The 19919-nt window shown below is 40.6% G+C and overlaps 1 protein-coding gene across 17 annotated transcripts in view; it reads right to left on the reverse strand.

The window, feature by feature from the left end:
• Positions 1 to 19919, reverse strand: part of Fam13b (family with sequence similarity 13, member B) — an 82477-nt gene that overhangs the window by 17936 nt on the left and 44622 nt on the right. For 9 of the 17 annotated variants that reach the window (XM_006525849.3, XM_030250433.1, XM_006525854.2 and 6 more), the window contains 5 exons: positions 15044 to 15179; positions 6650 to 6714; positions 4455 to 4503; positions 3555 to 3702; positions 851 to 916 (listed from right to left, as the gene is read on the reverse strand). In XM_006525849.3, coding sequence (XP_006525912.1) covers positions 851 to 916; positions 3555 to 3702; positions 4455 to 4503; positions 6650 to 6714; positions 15044 to 15179 — 464 coding nt within the window. The other 8 variants (XM_006525850.3, XM_030250431.1, XM_030250435.1 and 5 more) reach the window with 3 other exon arrangements.

Genomic DNA, 19919 nt, shown 5'->3' on the forward strand with positions numbered 1-19919 from the left:
TAAGTGAAAATGAAACAGCTCTGGTGCTCCCTGAGCACACGGATCGTATTACAGTGATTCTGTGCACTCTCCACTGAATCCATGTTAATAGCTTACATCTCTTCTCAAATACACCATCTATAAATATATGCCAAATACAACATTATTTTTAAGCATCACTGGAGTATGGGGGGGAGAAAGAACTTCTAGATATATCTTAGAACTAAAAATTTAAATCTCATTGAAATAGCTATTGCAAAAGCAAAAACAAATAGAACAATGTATTAACAGTATTAAAAATTTTTAAGTTGTATTTTTCTTTAGAGAATAATCAAGATAGCCAGCCATTTCAGCAATTTAGTTTAATGCTATGTAGTAGTCACTTAAGTATTATCTTTTTGTTTTGTTTTTTCAAGACAGGGTTTCTGTGTTTAGCCCTGGCTGTCCTGGAACTCACTCTGTAGACCAGGCTGGCCTCGAACTCAGAAATCCCAAGTGCTGGGATTAAAGGCATGCGCCACCACTCCCTAGCTATGCATTATCTTTTAATAGTTTTTAGAAAATAATTTACCTTGCCTTTGAGGCCTAGACCATTTTGGTTGACTAAAACTTGGGTAACAAGTATGTAATCCCACAATAAACTCAACAATACAGTGATTTCAAAGCAACCCTTGTACCTGTGTCCCAGCAGATATACTAATAATGAACATTTTAGGAGAAATTTTAATGTTTTAAGAAAAGAATTACAAAACCCTTTTTCTGAGTTTTCAACATAGAAGTTTCATGTGGGAACAGCAGGAGAAGGGCTGAAACAAGACAAACCAGTGAGCCACAGAGGAAAGCAAAGCTGAGCTGTGCGAGCCATACTTACCCTCCCCAGCTCTCTGCAGATGCATTGTTTTGAAATCAATGAGGGGGAAAGTGATAAGGCATAACGCTAATAAAATGGAAAAAAATGGCAAAAAATACTAAAGTGAACACACAGACCAGGCAGAACAAACCATACACATAACACAACGCCAAGGGCACAATAGCATTTCCCCAGGACCAGGCAGGAATTTGGCTCAAAAACCTGCTTTAAAGAAATGACTACTAACAAACTTTAAGCAAACATATATTTCTATTTCACAAGTAAGGAAACTCAAAACTGTTATTAAATTTCAGACACAAGGCCAATGAACCAAAACATCTTAACCACATGTGTTTGAAGCCTTCTAGTATGGTTGACAGACAGAAGAGAGGCAACTCCCTTAGAAGGAAGGCTGAGGATGGTACTGCTAAATGGTGGAGAACTCCTTGGCATCCTGAAGGCTCTAGGTTCAACCCCAGGACCAAAACGAGAAAAGAAACAAAGAAAAGCCTCCCTTTTGCTCATGTCTCATAAAAATACTGCTATTGTATGTCATTCCAAAGTCGTCAGCAGAAAAACTGAGGGAAAGATGCTGTCCACCTTCATTATGGCTCTTTGAACAGTGACTACAAATTCATACTGGCTGTGGTAGGGATACACAACCTGCTTGCAGATTGTGTTCTGCTAACTACCCTTTGAGAAAAAACTAAAGCCTCACTTACTAGGGAATAGTAAAGAGGGCCAGAACTCGTGGCATCACCCCTTTCTCTACTAGAGAACAAACAAACAAAATATGTCTGCAGATTTCAAAGAACATAAAATCTAAAGAAAGCTATTATCTTGAGATTTAACAAAAATATTCTAACACATAATTGTAAAAAAAATCATTTTTTACATTTGTGGCAAAGTTAGAACAACATTAATGACATTAATGACAACCCTTCTCTCTCAGGGCTGGGAAGTTCACGCATCTGTCCTAGCACTGAGGTTCTGGTGAAGGTCACTGACCCCACCCTCTTCTGGAAAGAGACCTACATGGACTTATTGAGACTGATGAGTGGGGGGTGTGTGGTGGGGGCACTGAAGAGCAGGGTCTCTCCTTTCCTCTGACAAGGGGGATCCTGACAGGGGTGGGGAGAGTCCAGCATCAGGTTCTCCTCTGAAAGTTCAAGCTATAGAGACCAGTCTCTCCAAACCATGGAAACTGTTCATCTCTTTTGTGTTAACACAGGGTCAGAGATCCTAAGTGGTTATTTATTTGCGTCTCCCGCTAGAAGAGACAAAAGTATCCTAATCCTCATGTTCAGAGACTCCGTTCTTAACCAAGGTTCCCAGGGATGCTCTTTCAGCCACTGTGCCTTTCCAATGTTTCCTTTCCTTTCCACATCTAGGACATGCCATCTTCACTGTCACCAGTATGCTAACATCTCCTAACTCAAGGGACTTTCTGCATTCATTCTAAGAGTTCTAAATAAGTCAAACAGAACCAACTTCATTTAGCTGAAGTTAGGCTCACAGGAAAGATTGGCACAGACAAGGGTTTGCTAAAAACTTTTAAAGCAGGGCTGGACTTTAGGTTAAAAAATCAAGAACAAGAAGAAGAAGAAAACCCTACATATTAAAACTATGGTCATATAGCAAAGGAACTCAGAGCACTGGTACTCCAATTCCTCCAGTTATTGCCACTGTGTGTTTGTCATCAAATAACTCTCAAAGGCACAATCCCAGGGGTCTCTAGCCACTTGACCAGAAACTGGGCTTAGGATTCCTGCGTGGTCTCATTTTCTCTTATTAGGAAGATTGATAGCTCACGGATTCAGGGATCTAACCTGGTTGTTAGTTTTCCCTTCTACAAGGTCTTGCTTTACAGTTGATAACAATACAGCACGCAGTGCTGACAGAGGTTCTAACCACTCACACTGTACTGTCCCACATTTGTTACAGTGCTTATCCATTTCGTCAGCCATCTTCTTCTTATGGACTGCTAAGGAAATAATAGATTCTTGGGTGTTTTTCCCAAGTAAATACTTTAGCATGTAAATAATTCACTTAAATCCCACATTTGTTTATAATTTATGGTATTTTTACTGTAAAACATTTACCAAAAATTTTCAGTGTAAAGTTTTAAGAAATTTTAGCGTCTCCTCAAAATACTTTTGCAATCTATATAATACAAACTTTGCTCAGAAGTACCAGTGAAGAATTAAAAACATAAAAACCTGTTCTCGATGATTATAAGGTAGCTAAATACCCTGTTCTAAACTGGTAAAAATCATCAAAACTTTAATATGCTCAACTTTCAAAAACCAAGAGATAGCATGTGATTTAACAATAAATCTATTGTAGTTTAATCTAGGGCACTTTTTATTTTTAACAAATTTTGGTCTTTCTTTGAGGGAGGTGCATTAGGGAGGGGTGCTGAGACGGTCTGGTCTAGAAACTCAGGATCATCTTTCTCTCCCACATGCTGAGGTCACAGGCATGCATCACTGCACCCTTTGGCAGCAGCAAAGCTAATAATTCAGTTACGTTCTACCCACGAGAGAGCTGCCCTACTAGTGTACTTGGGAAAAAAAACAAACAATAAACTTCTCCCCCCCCCCCCCCCAGAACAGATCAGGATGGCAAGCACTGTCCAGAGGAGGGCAGGAGTCTTGTCATGCTTTGGGTTATTTCAGTTACAAATAACAGTATTTAGGGAATTAACATGCTTGGGTAAAATTACCTTCCCATTTATCACCATCAGAAACGTTCTTCAGATCTAACTGCGCAATCTGTATACACGCTGCTTCTCCTTGAACACCAACACTCTGACCTTCCGTTACTTCCAATTCAGTGTTGGCATTCAAATCACGTATCTTGCTACTAGAATCCTGTATTTTAAAATAAAGAATGCATTTCATAACCATGACTCTTTTCACAACTGTCTCAGAGACAATCTGCACACACATATATCCCTATGCATTTTTCATTACTGTCCCAACAAAACCAACTGTCCCAATAAAGCCAGCTGTCCCAACAAAACCAACTGTCCCATTTCTACTTATCTGTACACAGTGGAGGGGCTTTTGCGTGCACATACATTATGTGCACCACATGCCTGCCTAATTCTCAAGGAGGCCAAAGGAGGGCCTCAGATCCTCTGAGACTGGTTATAGACGGCATAAGACACCACATGGGTGCTAATAATCAAGCCCAGGTCCTCTGGAAAGGTTTATTTATGCATTTTATGTTTATGAGTGCTTTGTTTGCTTGTGCACACAGAAGATGGCATTGAATCCTATGAATAGACAGTTATAAGTCATGTAGTTGCTGGGGATTGAACTCAGGACCACTAAAAAAGCAGAGTACCCAGTGCTCTTCATGGTTAAAGCCATCTCTCTAGCCCCAAGAAAACTACATTCAATTGTAAATTTGCACTTTATAATGTCTTACTAGAAAACAAAATTTAGGTCTCAAATATAGGAAAGAACTTTCATAACCCATAATTTTGTTACATTAATTACTGCTTAACTTTTACATTTGACTCCTTTCTACTTATCCAATATAAGAACTAAAGGCCAGCTATAATAACTGGCACATTAAGCAACATTTTTAAGAACTATAATATAAAGATAGTTCTTACCAGAATCAAGTGCGGCAATTTATCACTGTCACATAATAAATATTCCTTCCTAAAAACAGAAATATAGTTATTAGCATATAAAGAATAGAAAGGTTACTTCTATTACTTCTTCTTAACCTAGATTCTTTCTTTTCTTTCCCAATGTAGTTAGCATTTAAAATTTGAAAGGGAAAAGTTATCAACAGGGCATATGCCCATTCTTTGGAGCCCTATATCTGAAAAATCACACAATACTAAAAAGATCCACAGACTCACTTCAGATTTAAAAAATTAAGTAATAGTCTCTACCACTCCCTCCCCACATAAACTACCCCCAAAAGAAAAATCTATATAAAAGGAAAATTAAAAAACAATTACAGCAGTCAGTGAGAACTGATGCATATTAGAAAAAGAATCCATAAAATAAATATTAGTTTTAACCAACAGGTTTATTCTATCTATGCAAAGACTTTTAAAGAAGTTTTGGTCTGTCCTTTAAGGCGGAGCACTATCACAAGTGTATACTGTAATCTAAGGTTACATCAAAAAAATAAAGGGGGGGATTTAATTCACCTTGTAGTTCCCCCCCAAAAAATGAACCTCTATTTAAAAATCATGTTGTACATTGTCACAAACAATCTCTACCTCTTTGGCCAGTAAACAAAGCAAATTTTACTAATGCCCACAATGGGAAATTCTCCTCTAACAGACCTGTGTTAATTTAATACATATACCCAAGTGCCTCCTTAAGTGGTCATTAATGTGGTGGGCACTTGGAAGACAAGCCTTGATTTAAACACAAGAAGTTATCTCTTTATATGGCAGTATCTTACCCTCGGTGGCCTGAGAAATAAACTAAAGTCCCTGAAAGGCTCAAGGCCTTCTTTTGGGGGGGGATGGGGTGGGAGGATCAAGGCAGGGTTTCTCTGCATAGCCCCTGGCTGTTCTGAAACGAGCTCTGTAAACCAGGCTGCTGCACTCTTCTTTCCCACCTACCCCTGCCTCACAAGTGCTAGGACTAAACGAGTACACCACCAACCGCCAGGTTTCTTCAACATCTTTTACTCAGGCTAGGAGCAAATGGTAGTAGGATAAGTTAGATTCACTCTCACAGACTTACTCTGAAAGACATAACTATCTAAATCTGAAAAACTTGATTATTAACCATGCAAAATGCAATCCACCTAGACAAAGTACTCTGGATCTACAACAAGTTTGCTAACCTACACACAAGTTGAAGAGCAAAGAGTTTTCCAAAAAAGACTGGGTCCTCACTAAATAGATACTTATTGCTCTACCATATCCCGATGTCATCTTTCTGGGGATGCCTGTTAATCTTATATCTTCAGCCCATAGCTCCAAAACTCCCTGGGCTGGAAGAGGATCAGTCCTGCCTCCTGAAAGGAAGCACAAGGAACTGCTGTAAGCAGGAAGACTGTGGATCTTCAGAGTATGAGGACACTCCAGAGACAGGGCTCCAAAGAATTTACTTACCCTCCAACAACAGGTTTCTACTCAAAAGACAACAGCATTAAAACATTACCTAACCAACAGGCTATCAGCAACCAGAAATGTAGTGGCCTCATTACTGAGTATATGAAGATATACATCTTGGCGTCTTCTGAAAGAATGATGCAAAGGGGTAACAAGACCAAAGTGACTGGAAAAAACTTCTATCCACTGAGTAAAACACCTTTTCCTCAAAGGGACTGTATCTGAGGAGACACCACATTTGGTGGGTCTCACTGTCTCAGACACGTTAACATGGATGGGGTGAACAAACACCAAATACAAAGATTATCCCTAGACACAGTGAGGAGGAGTAGCAGGAACCAAAAATATCCCACACTTACCCATCGAAGCAAGTATTAAGTTTTGAGTGGCTGGCCACAGTTCCTAGACAATCAATTAACTCACCAATGGGTCTGTTTACAGTATCAAATTCTAATTGTTCTATAAATCAAAGTTTTTGTTATCTCTAAAAAAAGCTGTGCTCTCTCTGAATATGTTCATAACTAATGTGGCTTGTAAGCTCTAAATATTTGTGGCTATTAATATATCTATATCTACCATTAAAATTTAAAAAGCCCGATTTTCTTTTTACCAAACTATGTCTTATAATGTATAGATGAACCCAAAATTTTCAACCAAAAATCTGTGAAGAGGTTGTTCCAATTCTCAAAACAATTTATCAGCAACAACAAAGAAAGGCTTACCTCTCAGGACAGCCATCTTCACTATCCCCGTGGTCACTACAAGGCTCTAACAGTATACCTACAGACTGACAAAAGAATACCACCACTGTTTATCAGCTCCCAACACTCGTGCGTCAGAGAAAGATGCCAATCTAGATTAGGGCATTAGAGCAGTTCTTCTACACAAGGTTTACCCTCCCTCAAGATCTGAAACATACTAAGTACTTGTGGGGACGCTGGTTTTCTCTCTCCTTCTAAGTAATAATCACTAGTATCCTCTTTCCTTAGAATTCTCTTTTGGCCAGGCAGTGGTAGTACACATCTTTAATCACAGCACATGGGAGGCGGAGGCAGGCAGAATTCTGTGAGTTCAAGGCCAGCCTGGTCTACAGGGTGAGTTCCAGAACAGCTAAGACTACAACAGAAAAACCTTGTCTTGGGAAAAAAAAATTCTCTTCTTTAAAATTCACAGTTCTGAACTATGGGTATGGTAGCATAGGAAAGGCTCTGGCCTGTGTACATTTAAAATAACTTCTTTCCTGGAGTGGCCTGGGGAGGGCGCGTGAGCCTCAGAAGCACAGAACAATCTACTTTTCAATGAGTTTATTAATACTACCTCTGATAAGAAAACTTATGTGGTGGCACATGCCTGTAATCTCAGCATTCAAGAGTCAGATGCAGTTAGACTCAAAGTCTGAGCTCATCCTAAGCTACAGACCAGCCTAAGCTATATGAATGAACAAAATAAAAACCTCCCAAATATAATACAAATCCCTTCAAAATTTCACAAAGTGTATAAACATTTTCACATTTTTATAACCTTTAAAATCAACAAAAACTTATATTTTTACTTTTTAATTCATTATTAGTATGTGTTTGCATGTGTATAGATCAGAGGATAAGTTTCAGGAATTGGTTCTCTCCCTCCTGTGTGGGTTCCAGGGACTACCAAGCATGTGTGGCATGCACTTCTACCCACTGATCCCTCCTGCCACCCTTCTTAGGCTCTGTCTCCATGAGGCTGAACTGTTTGCTACTCTCCATCCAATCAAACCCACAGCAGTGGACTGAATACAAAAGGCAAATATGAGACCCCTCCACCTGCTCCTCCACCTGTCCTGTCTGCTAAGCAGGCAGTAATTATATTTACAAACATAAATTGACGCGAACCCCAAATTAAAACCTTTTATGAGAACAGCTATTTTAAACAAGAAAGAAAGAAAGAGAGAAAGAAAGAGAGAAAGAAAGAGAGAGAGAGAAAGAAAGAAAGAAAGAAAGAAAGAAAGAAAGAAAGAAAGAAAGAAAGAGAAAAGGAGGTTTCTAAAAGTGCTCAGCCAACAGAGTGCATCTATGCAAGCATGAAGACCCGAGCACCTAGGTAACAAGCCAGCCCCAGTAGTGCAAGCCTGCAATCCCAGCACTGGGGAGGCTGAGACGAGAGGATCCAAGGGACTTACTGGCTTCTAAATCTACCAAAGTGCCAAGCTTCAGGTTCAGCAAGAACCTCTGTCTCAAAACCTAAGGCAGAGAGTAATGAGGAGGAGAGTTGGTATCAACCTTTGACCTCCATCCACATGCATATGCACAGATGAAACTCACACAAACTTGGATGGAAGGCTCCAGCCAAACATGATGGAACCCGTAATCACGAATAGGGGGCTAAAGAGGTGGCTCAGTGGTTAGGAGCTCTTATGCTCTTGCAAAGGAAGGGCCAGGGCTCAATGCCCATCATCCACATGGCACATCTGTAACCCCAGTCCCAGGGGATTTGACATCCTCTTCTGGCCTCCAAAAAAAGAACTTCACACATGTGGTGCATATACATTCAGGCAGGCAGGGGCACAAAACACCCATACACATAAAACAAAAATAAGTGAAAAAAATAATTACGAATGAATTTATGTAGTAAATTATTTTTAAATTAATTTTACTTCTATGATGATAAATACTGATATACCCATATAAACAAAAAAATCTAAGATTTTCAATGTTTTATTGTTAAAAGATAAAAACCTCAGTGTAAGAGAACCAACAATCTAAAAATCAAAAGTTATTAGGAATGTAGATATACATTCTCAGAGTTTCTATGTATTAGGTCAAAGCCTGAAGAACCAGGACAAACTAGGATGCTACTTAGAGCTGACAGGTTCCTGCTGAGTGAGAATCAGCAGGGTGGAAAGCAAATCCAAAAGAGCAATAGCCATGGTGAGCCTCAGAAACCTAGGTTCCACAGCACACACATGGGATGACCGCCGATAAACCCCACCCACAACCAGACAGCACATGGTAACCAGCCCGCATTGTATACCAGCATCCAGCCCAGAAGGAAAAAAGCTCCAGGCTTTCCTTTTGTTACCAGAGTGATTCCACTGCACACCCTACAGGCGTATCCATGCAAATAAAAGTCCGGTTCCTTCCACCTGAGGCCTGCCCCACACCTCTCAAGCTAGTTAGCTCCTTGCTCTCCCACAACTAGGCACATGAAAACAAAAGTCCAGTATTTCATATGCCTTAGTTTTTAAGACAGAATTTAAAAATGAGATTGGGCTGGGCATAGTGGCATATTATTTCAATACTGGTGAGGTAGAAGCAGGCAGATCTCTGTGAGTTCCAGACTAGCCTGGTCTACAGAATGAATTCCAGAACAGCCTGAGAAACCCTGACTTGCGGGGGAGAAGTATGATTATCAGAAAAATCTAGAAACCTGTATTACAAAAACAAGCTATCCTGTCACCCATTCTCATTTAATCTATACTTTTACTTTGAAATGACTGAAACAATGCCTGTCTCTTTCTTTGAAACAAAGCCTAACCTACATTAGCCTCCAGTGCTAGAATGACAGGCGTGTACCACTATGCCAAGCTCTGTGCAACTGTTTTGATTGTGTGGAGGTGAGGGGAGGAGTGCTGGAGAACCCAATCCAGGACCCTCTGAAGTTAGATAGTACTCTGCCAATACCATACCCCAGCTGTCTTAATTCCTTTTCTACTGCTATGACACAACACCATGAGCAAGGCAACTTGGAGTCCATGACCATCAGGGTGGGGAACATGACAGCAGGCAAGTAGGCATGGTGCTGTAGCAGCAGCTGAGAGCATAACATCAGATCCACAAGTAGGAAGCAGAGAGCTATGGTGTGGGCTATCTACATCTAGCTCAGTAATACATCCTCCAACAACCTCCTAATCCTTCCTAAATGGTTAGTTCTACCAATTGAGGCCCAAAGTATTCAAACATATGGGTCTATGAGGGCCATTCTCATTCAAATCACCACACAAACCCTAAGTTTGATTATATTCCCCCAAACTGTAATCAATCTTGCTTTGTAGCCTAGGCCAACCTAGTTGTGATCTTCCTGCCTCAGCACCATCTTCTATGCCCAACTTTTAAATATGCTTTTCAACTACTGAAGTAATAAATAAAAAAGCAACTGGAAGCAATATAAAAGAAAAATAAGGGCTGGAAAGAGCAGTCAGTAAAGTGCTTGCCTTGCAAGCATGAAGACCTGAGCTTTGATCTCTAAAACCCTCACTTCAACAACAACAAGCACCACCCAGCACTTGGGAAGCAGAGACAAGTGTATGCTCACTAGCCTGCTAGCCTAGTCGGTGAGATATGCTGTCTCAAAACAAATAGACCAACTCTATAGGAACACTAAAAGTTGTCCCCTGGCATGCACACATGCACATACAGAGAAAAATGACATGAAAACCATTCTCATGCTCAGAACCATCTGTAGAGGCACACACATATAATGTTAGTATTTGAGAACTATAAGATCTGTCTCAAAAAAAAAAAACAAACAAAACCCAAATAACAAAATAACAAAAATGAAGAGAAAAGAAGAAATGACACATAGACAAGAAGCGCTTGCTCCTTCTCTGTGAAGGAAGTTCCTGTCTTCCTCCCTCCCCACGTGCCTTCTCATCAGTTCTCCACAGGGAACTTACAGCACCCTGAGTCTCAAATCACCCTTAAGCTAGACAAGGGGAAATCATCAGGATAAGTGCCTTCAGCAGAAAGGCCTTCCTGTCTCTCCAATCATGAACCAACTTTCTCCTCTTTAAGAAAACATTCATAGGGATGGCAAGGTGGCCAGTAAGGCACGTGTAGCCAAGCCTGACTACCTAAGTTGGAAGAGAAAATCAAGTTCTGCCTCCCCAGTGCTGGGAAAATTTTGATTTTAATATTTGGGTTTTGGAGATCAAAACTCAGATCTCCATGCTTGTGCCATGACCTCCACAAGCACGCTGTGGCATGTACACACACACTCATAGTCTTTCCTCTCAAGCTGCTCTTGCAGTCAGTCCCCACAGATATGTACTGAACATCTTTTAGTTGGCCTAATAGCAAAATTGATTCACTTGTGTAATTATCTCCAACTCTCCATTGAGCTTCCAGAATATCTCACTGTTGATATTCCTTTCTTTAGTCAAACTATGCCAAGCCTCTTTGCTGTTCATTTTTTGGATCTTTGGAATTTGAGCAGTCCAGGGCTCTGTTACTAGATTTCTTGTTTCATTTACTTCCTTGATGGTCTCATTTTCTCTAGTACCTTTGATATCATGTGTTGTGTGTTATTGATTCCCAGATTGGAATCGTCACTCTGTTAGATTTAGACATGTGGCATAGTTTTAAAAAATTATGTATTTGGGGTAGAGAAATGGCAGAAGATGTAGGTTTGGTTCCCAGTACTTCCATGATGGCTCACAACTGTTTGTTCCAGGGCCGCCTTCTAATCCAAGGAATCTGATACCCTTTGGCCTCTACAGACCTGACATGTATGTGGGTGAACATATACACATACAGGCAAACACTCATACACATAAAGTGATTAAGACCTTTTTAAATGTTTAGTCATTTACATATATGAGTATATGCCAAAGTGTGTATTAGGAGGTCAGAAGTTGCCTCCTGACTGTGTGAGTTTTGGGGATTGAACTCAGGCTGTCGGGCTGGGTGGCGAGTGTGTCTACACACTGAGCCATCTCAGCTGGCTTGCACTCAAGTTTAATAGTGTCCAACATAGCCAGTGCTGTTAAAAGCAGAAGTGAGTACTGTCATCTTATAGGAGAGGGAAGAATTTCAGTCCAAGGGAGAAGATGGTTTTGAACTCACCTTCTGTGGGGTTAAAGTTTGCTAGGGATTTCTGAAAAATACAGAATGAATAGAGACTGAGGGCTGTAGGGAAATGGTGGTTGTTAATGAACATACCTAGCTGAGAAATTTAAGACAATTGTGAGAGAATACTTTTAGAAGGTAGGCCTAAAATACTATCTAAACAGTTCTAGGGTTGTTTTTTTTTTGTTTTGTTTTTGTTTTTTTCAGTAGAAGAAAAAATATAGAAAACTTTGAAGAAAAGGTAATGAATGGAGCCAAATCTGTATTTCAGGAAGAAAGCTGTTACAGTAGGTCCCCAGAACCTAGATGGGAAGGTAGGGAAAGGACAGTAATCAGGGATTTTTGTACCACATTTGAAAGAATAGCACTAGGGCTGGGAGGGAGAGAAAGGAGAATTTCGAACCTGAGAATGACTAAGACACAGCTTAGGTAAGTCTGGGGACTACTTACTTAGGAAAAGAAGGGAAAAAGACAAGCAACTGTGCCAACTCTAAGGTGCTTGTTATTACACCTACTTTTCTTTTTCTTTTTTTTTTTTTTTTAAAGATTTGTTTGTTTGGGGCTGGTGAGATGGCTCAGTGGTTAAGAGCACCGACTGTTCTTCCGAAGGTCCTGAGTTCAAATCCCAGCAACCACATGGTGGCTTACAACCATCTGTAACAAGATCTGACACCCTCTTCTGGAGTGTCTGAAGACAGCTACAGTGTATTCACATATAATAAAATAAATAAATCTTTAAAAAAAAAAAAGATTTGTTTGTTTATGTATTATATGTAAGTACACTGTAGCTGTCTTCAGACACTCCAGAAGAGGGCATCAGATCTTGTTACAGATGGTTGTGAGCCACCATGTGGTTGCTGGGATTTGAACTTCAGACCTTCGGAAGAGCAGTCAGGTGCTCTTACCCACTGAGCCATCTCACCAGCCCCACACCTACTTTTCAATATGGTTTACACGACTACATACTAAAGAAAAATTTCTTATTTAAAAGTGTGAAAAATGCCAGGTATGGTGTTATGCATCTTCTATTCCAGCACTCAGAAGGCAGAGACAGACTTCAATTCATCCTGGTTTAGATAGCAAGTTACAGGCCAGTTGTGGAGAGCCTTGGGGCTAATTATATTTGATGTTAATTCTGTTCTCCAGTGAGGTGTTGAGTCAGCACTCAGGTGATTTCCTGTAAACCTGCTTCCTACCTTAATTTGTAAAATAAAGGAGAGCTGATGATTGGGCAGATAAAAGGGAAGGTGGAGCAGAAGGTAGAGAGAAGGAGAAAATGGAAGAGGGAGAGGATGCAGAGGAGGAGGAAGAAGAAAAGCAGAGCAGAAGCACACGGCCTGGAGAAACCACAAGTTCTAAGGGGTCTCATAGCTGTTGAAGGTGATAGTATAGCGGTAGATCTGCCCAGTCTAGGTGCATAGCATGTATTCATATTAACTGAGTTGTGTTTTCATTGCCGGGGCATATTTGGGAGATTTACCGCAACACAGGTCAGCCAGAGCTACAGAGTAAGACCCCGTCTCAAAAAGGCTGGCTAAATAAATAAATAGATAAATGTGTTGGGAAGCATGTCTTTAGAATGTCCTCGATACTACTTTTGTATTTGTTTCTCTCTCAGTTCTAGGAATCAAACCCAGGAACTCTGCCATTCAGGCACTGACATACAATCCCAGCTTCTATGTTTGAACTTCTTTTTCTTTTTTTAAAAGCATTATGCCAAGAGCTTAAGCAGTACTACTGAGAGCTCAGCTCAGGTTTGCTGTCAGAGCAAATGAGCTGTAATGTAGCATTCTGAACATGCCATGCCAGCATACTTCTCTTGTACATTACTTTGAGCTGATTATTTCAGAAAATAGCAAACACATCACTCTTTTTGTATCAGAACATTAAATCCATAAAATCTCCTCAGTTCAAATATCTCCCCCATCAGGAAGAGAGAGATGGCTATGTCACTAGGATTTCTATCACTCTGCTCTAACAGAACTAAATATTTTATTTTGACTCAAACACTTTTCCTAATCATTTCCTACATACCTAACCTTCATTTCTGGATATTGGTGGAAGTTAAGCCACCCTTTAGAGATTTACTGTTTATCCAATTCCCACCTGTACTTGAGATATTGTTTATTAAGCTTGTTTTTCTCCTCTTTAATGTGTCTTCTGTTGCCAGGCCTGGTGGCCCACTCCTTTAACCCCAGCATTCAGAAGAGAAAGACAAGATGGTCACTATTAGTTCCAGGTCAGACAGAGTTATGTAGTGGGGTTTCTGTCTTTAAAAATAAAGACAGAAGAGGGGAGGGCTAGGAGTGGTTTAACAGTTAAGAATACTGGCTACTCTCTCAGAGGGCCAAGGCTCAGTCCCCAGATCCCATGTGGCAACTCACAATTGTTAACTCCAGTCCCAAGGGATACAATGCCTCCCCTTTTTGCCTCTGGGACTCCACTAAGCATGCATGTGGTACATGCAAAACACTCACACACATAAGAAGGTAACAAAACCATTACTTAAACCTGTCTTCTGTTACAGGGGTCTATTTCAACTAAGAACTGTAAAGGAAGAAGAGGGGGGTATTATGCTCTTCAGAAGTATGAAGAAATACAAAAAGCTTTGAAACTAATAAAAGCTCAACCTCTACCACGAACTACTTCAGCCACCATCATTAACTTCCTGCCCTAGAAATACTTTTAAAATATGTTTGATGCTGTGCATGGTGGCACACACCTTTAATCCCTGTACTTGGGAAACAGAAGAAGGCAGCCTTGTCTATATAGAGACTCCACAAAAGCCAAGGCTATACAGTAAGACCCTGTCTAAAACAGAAACAGAAAACTTGCACTTGGGTACAAGTGCTTGCCACACAAGCTAAATCCTGAACCCACATAAAGTACAGCAGTAAAACCTGCAGTCCCAGTGCCTACAGCAACATGTGGAGGGCAGGCAGGTCCTCGGAAGCTCCTGGGCCAGACAGCCTGGTGTACGCAGCAGCCAAACAATCCATCCTATCTCAGACAAGGCTGAGGGCAATGACTTCTACCAAAGGCTTTCCTCTGACCTCCACACATGTACCATGACATGCATACGCTCACACTGTCACACAAACACACATGAAGATTAAAAATAATAAAAATACTGTAAGGTGCTTTAAACTTACCTTTCTACCTAGCATGGCTCCTAAATTCTACAGAGAATGTATATTCTTAGCGATTGATAACCGAGACAAGTATGTCAGCAAAATCACTCAACTGTAACTTTAACTTCTGCACAATGAGAATGATCCTTCTAGAATTTCTTACCTCATTATTTTTCTGATCCTCAAATACAAAATCTTGCTGCATGACTTCATTATCTGCAGTAGTACCAGCCACAGGTTTTGAACACTTAATGTTACCATCACTGGCATTAGTAGTAGTAGCAGCAGCAGCATCAATCCTAATAAGATTTTTAAAAAAAAATCAGATCAGGCCTTTGAAACAACTGAATAGCAATCATGACATAGGTTTGGCGTGGCAGCACAAGTCTGTAATCCTGGCACATAGGGGATGAAAACAGAAGTTCAAGAGTTCAAGATAATCCCAAGCTATGCAAGAGTATGGGGTCAGCCTGGACTACATGAGTCCACATTTCAAAGCAAATGATTCAGCTATCTTTACTTATTTGAGGTTGGGGGTAAGGTCATTATTTGTTTGCCCTGAGATAGAAGCCTGTCATGTAGTCCAGCTGACCTCAGACTGGCAATCTGCCTGTCTGCCTCTATTTCCTGGATACTGGCAGCTCCTCTCTGCTGTCATCAGAGCCAGTGTATATCATCATGAACTCCACCTGACAGAGACAGTACAGAAGCTGACTCTGTATGAGCAGCCTGCAGTTGCTGTGACCACGCTCTCCCCTGAGTACTAGAGAACACTTCCAGTTCAGCCTATATACCTCAATGTCATCAATGACATGTTAGTTATTAAAGAAAAGACATCCTCATAAAAATGTCCTTTTTTTCCTCTTGCTAAGTTAGATTAAATCTGCAACATTTTTATTCTTCTTTGAATATTAACAGACCCTGTAAGAATTCTCATAAGATAAAACTCTTGTGTTTAAACAATTTCCTTTACAAACACACACTCCTACACTCCTAGCTAAATAGAAACTCAGTACTGGACACCATCACATATACCTTATCAGGTACAACAGCAGTAGCTTTGCATGGTAAACTTTCCAACTTACATAGTTCTACACACTATAGTCTTTGGTGATAAAGAGATCGCTAACAATGATGGGACACAATTATTTCCACTGGTGAATGAGAGCAGCATCTGAACAAGACACAGGTTTCAGGATCAAATGCTATAGAATTTGGCTGAGTTATATCTCTGTCACATTTCTCCCATACCTCCTTCCTTCCTCTTCCAATATCACTTGTTCTCTTCCTACTTGGTTTAGGGCATGGTTCTACAAGCCCTTCTCACTGCTGTTAACGGACACACATGGGACCAGTCCCCTGTGAACAGCAGGCGAGCACTCCACTACACAGCCACCCTCAGTCCCAGCCAGTTACATTCAAATCATGGCATCAAACCATACAAGCCAGGACTACCATCACACAGAGCTTCAGAGTCTGGCAATTCATACATGGTACATTTACAGTTGGATAGCATGGTACCTGAAAATAAGCATTCCTGCCACCAGTTTTCATGTCTACCAATAGTTTTCACTCCGTATTTAAGTCTTCTTCGGGGGCTAGAGATGTAGCTTGGTGGTTAAAAGCAAGAACTGCTCTTGCATAGGCCCCGAATTCAGTTCCCAGCACCCACACTGGGTGATTCACAACCTTTAACTCCAGGGGATCCAATGCCCTCTGATCCCCACATGGTGCACATAAACTCATACATACACGTAATTTTTTTAAATCTTCAAAATAAACCTATACACCAATCAATTGTCATGATTCAAATAAAATATGGGTGTATCTTTCACATGTCTCCAAAATGCAAACTTATATATGAACATGAAAACCACTTTATTGTGGTCTCTGAGAGAAATACATACATATCATAAATGCAGGGCTGTGGTAACAGGAAAGGAAGCAAGTGTTTCCTCAACTGCAGTTAAAGATAACAGATCAGAGCAATACTAGACTAACAACACTCAAGTACTAATCTAACAACATCCTGTGGAAGAGGACAGCAGTCCGTATAAAGAATAACAACTTAGAGGGAACAAAATACCCATGGAAGGAGTTACAGAGACAAAGTTTGGAGCTAAGACGAAAGGATAGACCATCCAGAGACTGCCCTACCCGGGGATCCATCCCATAATCAGCCACCAAACAGAGACACTATTGCATATGCCAGCAAGATTTTGCTGAAGGACCCTGATATAGCTGTCTCTTGTGAGGCTATGCCAGTGCCTAGCAAATACAGAAGTGGATGCTCACAGTCATCTATAGGATAGAACACAGGGCCCCCAATGGAGAAGCTAGAGAAAGCACCCAAGGAGCTAAAGGGGTCTGCAACCCTATAGGTGGAACAACAATATGAACTAACCAGACCCCCAGAGCTTGTATTGCTAGCTGCATATGTAGCAGAGGATGGCCTAGTTGGCCATCACTGGGAAGAAAGGCCCCTTGGTCTTGCAAACTTTATATGCCCCAGTACAGGGGAACACCAGGGCCAAGAAGTAGGAGTGGGTGGGTAGGGGAGCAGGGAGCGGGGAGGGTATGGGGGACTTTTGGGATAGCATTTGAAATGTAAATGAAGAAATTATCTAAAAAAAAATTTTTTTTAAAAAAAGCACTAACTTAATCAAAAAAAAAAAAAAAAAAAAAAATAACAACTTAGCCAGCAGTGGTGGCACATACCTCTAACCTACCACCATGCAGTAGTGGTTCTTACCTTATCCTATCACTCAGGGGACAGAGGCAGGTGAAGCTTTGAGTTCAAGGCCAGCCTGGTCTACAGATTGAGTTCCAGGACAGCCAGGGCTACACAGAGAAACCCTGTCTGGAAAAACACAAGAGTAACAGGTGTGTAAGTATATTGTTTCATTCAAATGACATACACTAGAGTTATGTCAATGTGCTATTAATATTCCTGTCTTAATCACGGCACTTTAGTAAATAACAGTACAAGTTTTTTGCTGGGGGCTGGAGAGATGGCTCAGAGGTTAAGAGCACTGACTGCTCTTCTGAAGGTCCTGAGTTCAAATCCCAGCAACCACATGGTGGCTCACAACCATCCGTAATGACATCTGATGCCCTCTTCTGGTGTGTCTGAAGACAGCCACAGTGTACTTAGGTATAATAATAAATAAATCTTTAAAAAAAAAGTTTCTTGCTGGCTATTATTCTGTGCTACAGCTGATCTGGCTGTTCATTCCAAAATGCTACAAACAGAACACTCACCCTAACTGGGTATCTGGACATATTAATATAAAGCCTAATTATAAGCAAATAAACTATTATAGCATGTAAACAGGTGAACCAGGATGCAAAAATAAATATATGAAAGAAAAATATATACAGTGACTTAAATTTTCAAGAGGAATCTATCAATCAATGATCTAATATAAAGTATCCATACTGCCACTATTGTTACTAGGGTGGAAAGAATTACTAAATAATTCCTCACTACATAGAAAACCATTTAAAAACATATTTTCATCATGTAATGGCACATGGCTTTAATCCTAGCACTGGAAAAGCGGAACAGACAAATCTCTGTGGATTCACAGCTAGCCTGGTAAGCATGCTAAGACCTATCTCAAAAAATAAATATTTCTCTAAGCTAAGTGTATAAAACACATCATGTCTAAATCCTCAAATAAAACAAACTATAAACACATATATATATACATATATATATATGTATATGTGTGTGTGTGTGTGTGTGTGTGTGTATATCCATCCATCCTTAGGGTTTCTATCGCTGTGATGACATGCCATGACCAAAGCAAGTTGAAGAGGAAAGGATTATACTTCCACATCACAGACCACCATTAAAGGAAGTTAGGAAAGGAACTCTAGGAGCCATTGGATGGGGGGGAATGCTGCTTACAGGCTTGCTCTTCACGGTTTTGTCTTGGAAAAATATGTAAATATATATGCTGGTTAGTTTATGTCAATTTGACACAAGGAGGAAACCTCAATTGAGAAAATGCCTCCATAAGATCTAGCTATGGGGCAGTTTCTTGATTACTGACTAATGGTGGAGGGCCTAGTCCATTGTCTGCTCTCTCCTTTCTTAAAAGGTTGCAGAGTTGGCTTTGCATCTGGAAAAAATGCAGGTGAAAGGGGAACTGCTTGAGAGGCAAGAAGTGCAGAAAAAAGGCGAACAAAGGGGCTCTCAGTCCTGGTGACTGAGCAAGAGAGCATGAGTGTCCTGCAAGAGGAAAGCGAAAAGAAACTGTGGCAGCGAGTCAGAGATAAGCTGAAAAGGCTGGAGGACAACCTAATGATACAGCCCACATCCAAAGAAGAGTTACCTTCAAACCAAGCCACCAGAGTGGGAGGAAGGGTAGCCCAGGGTTACAAGACTACCACCATCAGCCAGGGTTACAAGACTACCACCATCAGCCTTCCCAATACCCATACAGCATATGCCTGCTAATGGTGTGGAACAGGTTAAGAGATAGGATGGCATCCTATAGAAATGATAAATCTAAGGCATTTTAAAGAGGCCATGATTTCATATGGGATGTACTCACCTTATGTGAAACAGATTCTAAATAACTGAAACACTCAAAATTTTTCCTCAAGACTGGAAGAAACTGATGACAGCTGTTCTAGGCCCACTCAACAGCTGTGATGGCTAACATGATGGAGGGAAGAAGTCAGGAATATGGAACAGCGAAATAGACCAAGGGAAATGAACAGTCAAAGACCAGTTGCTGGGTGAAGGGTGGTACTATGATATATAAGAACAAATTCAACTTGATGACACTACTATAGAACAATGCCACTTAGTGGCTTTAAGAGCTTGGGGCTAAATTAAGGAGCCCAGAAAAAAGGTCCACCTTGTTTACAAAGACTATACAAGGCTCTGGAGAAAACTTCACTGATTTTTTTTTAATAAAGATTAGTCTTGGGCTGGTGAGATGGCTCAAAGGGTAAAAGCACCGACTGCTCTTCTGAAGGTCATGAGTTCAAATCCCAGCAACCACATGGTGGCTCACAACCACCCG

This window comes from Mus musculus, chromosome 18, assembly GCF_000001635.26.
Source record: "Mus musculus strain C57BL/6J chromosome 18, GRCm38.p6 C57BL/6J".
Lineage (NCBI taxonomy): Eukaryota > Metazoa > Chordata > Mammalia > Rodentia > Muridae > Mus > Mus musculus.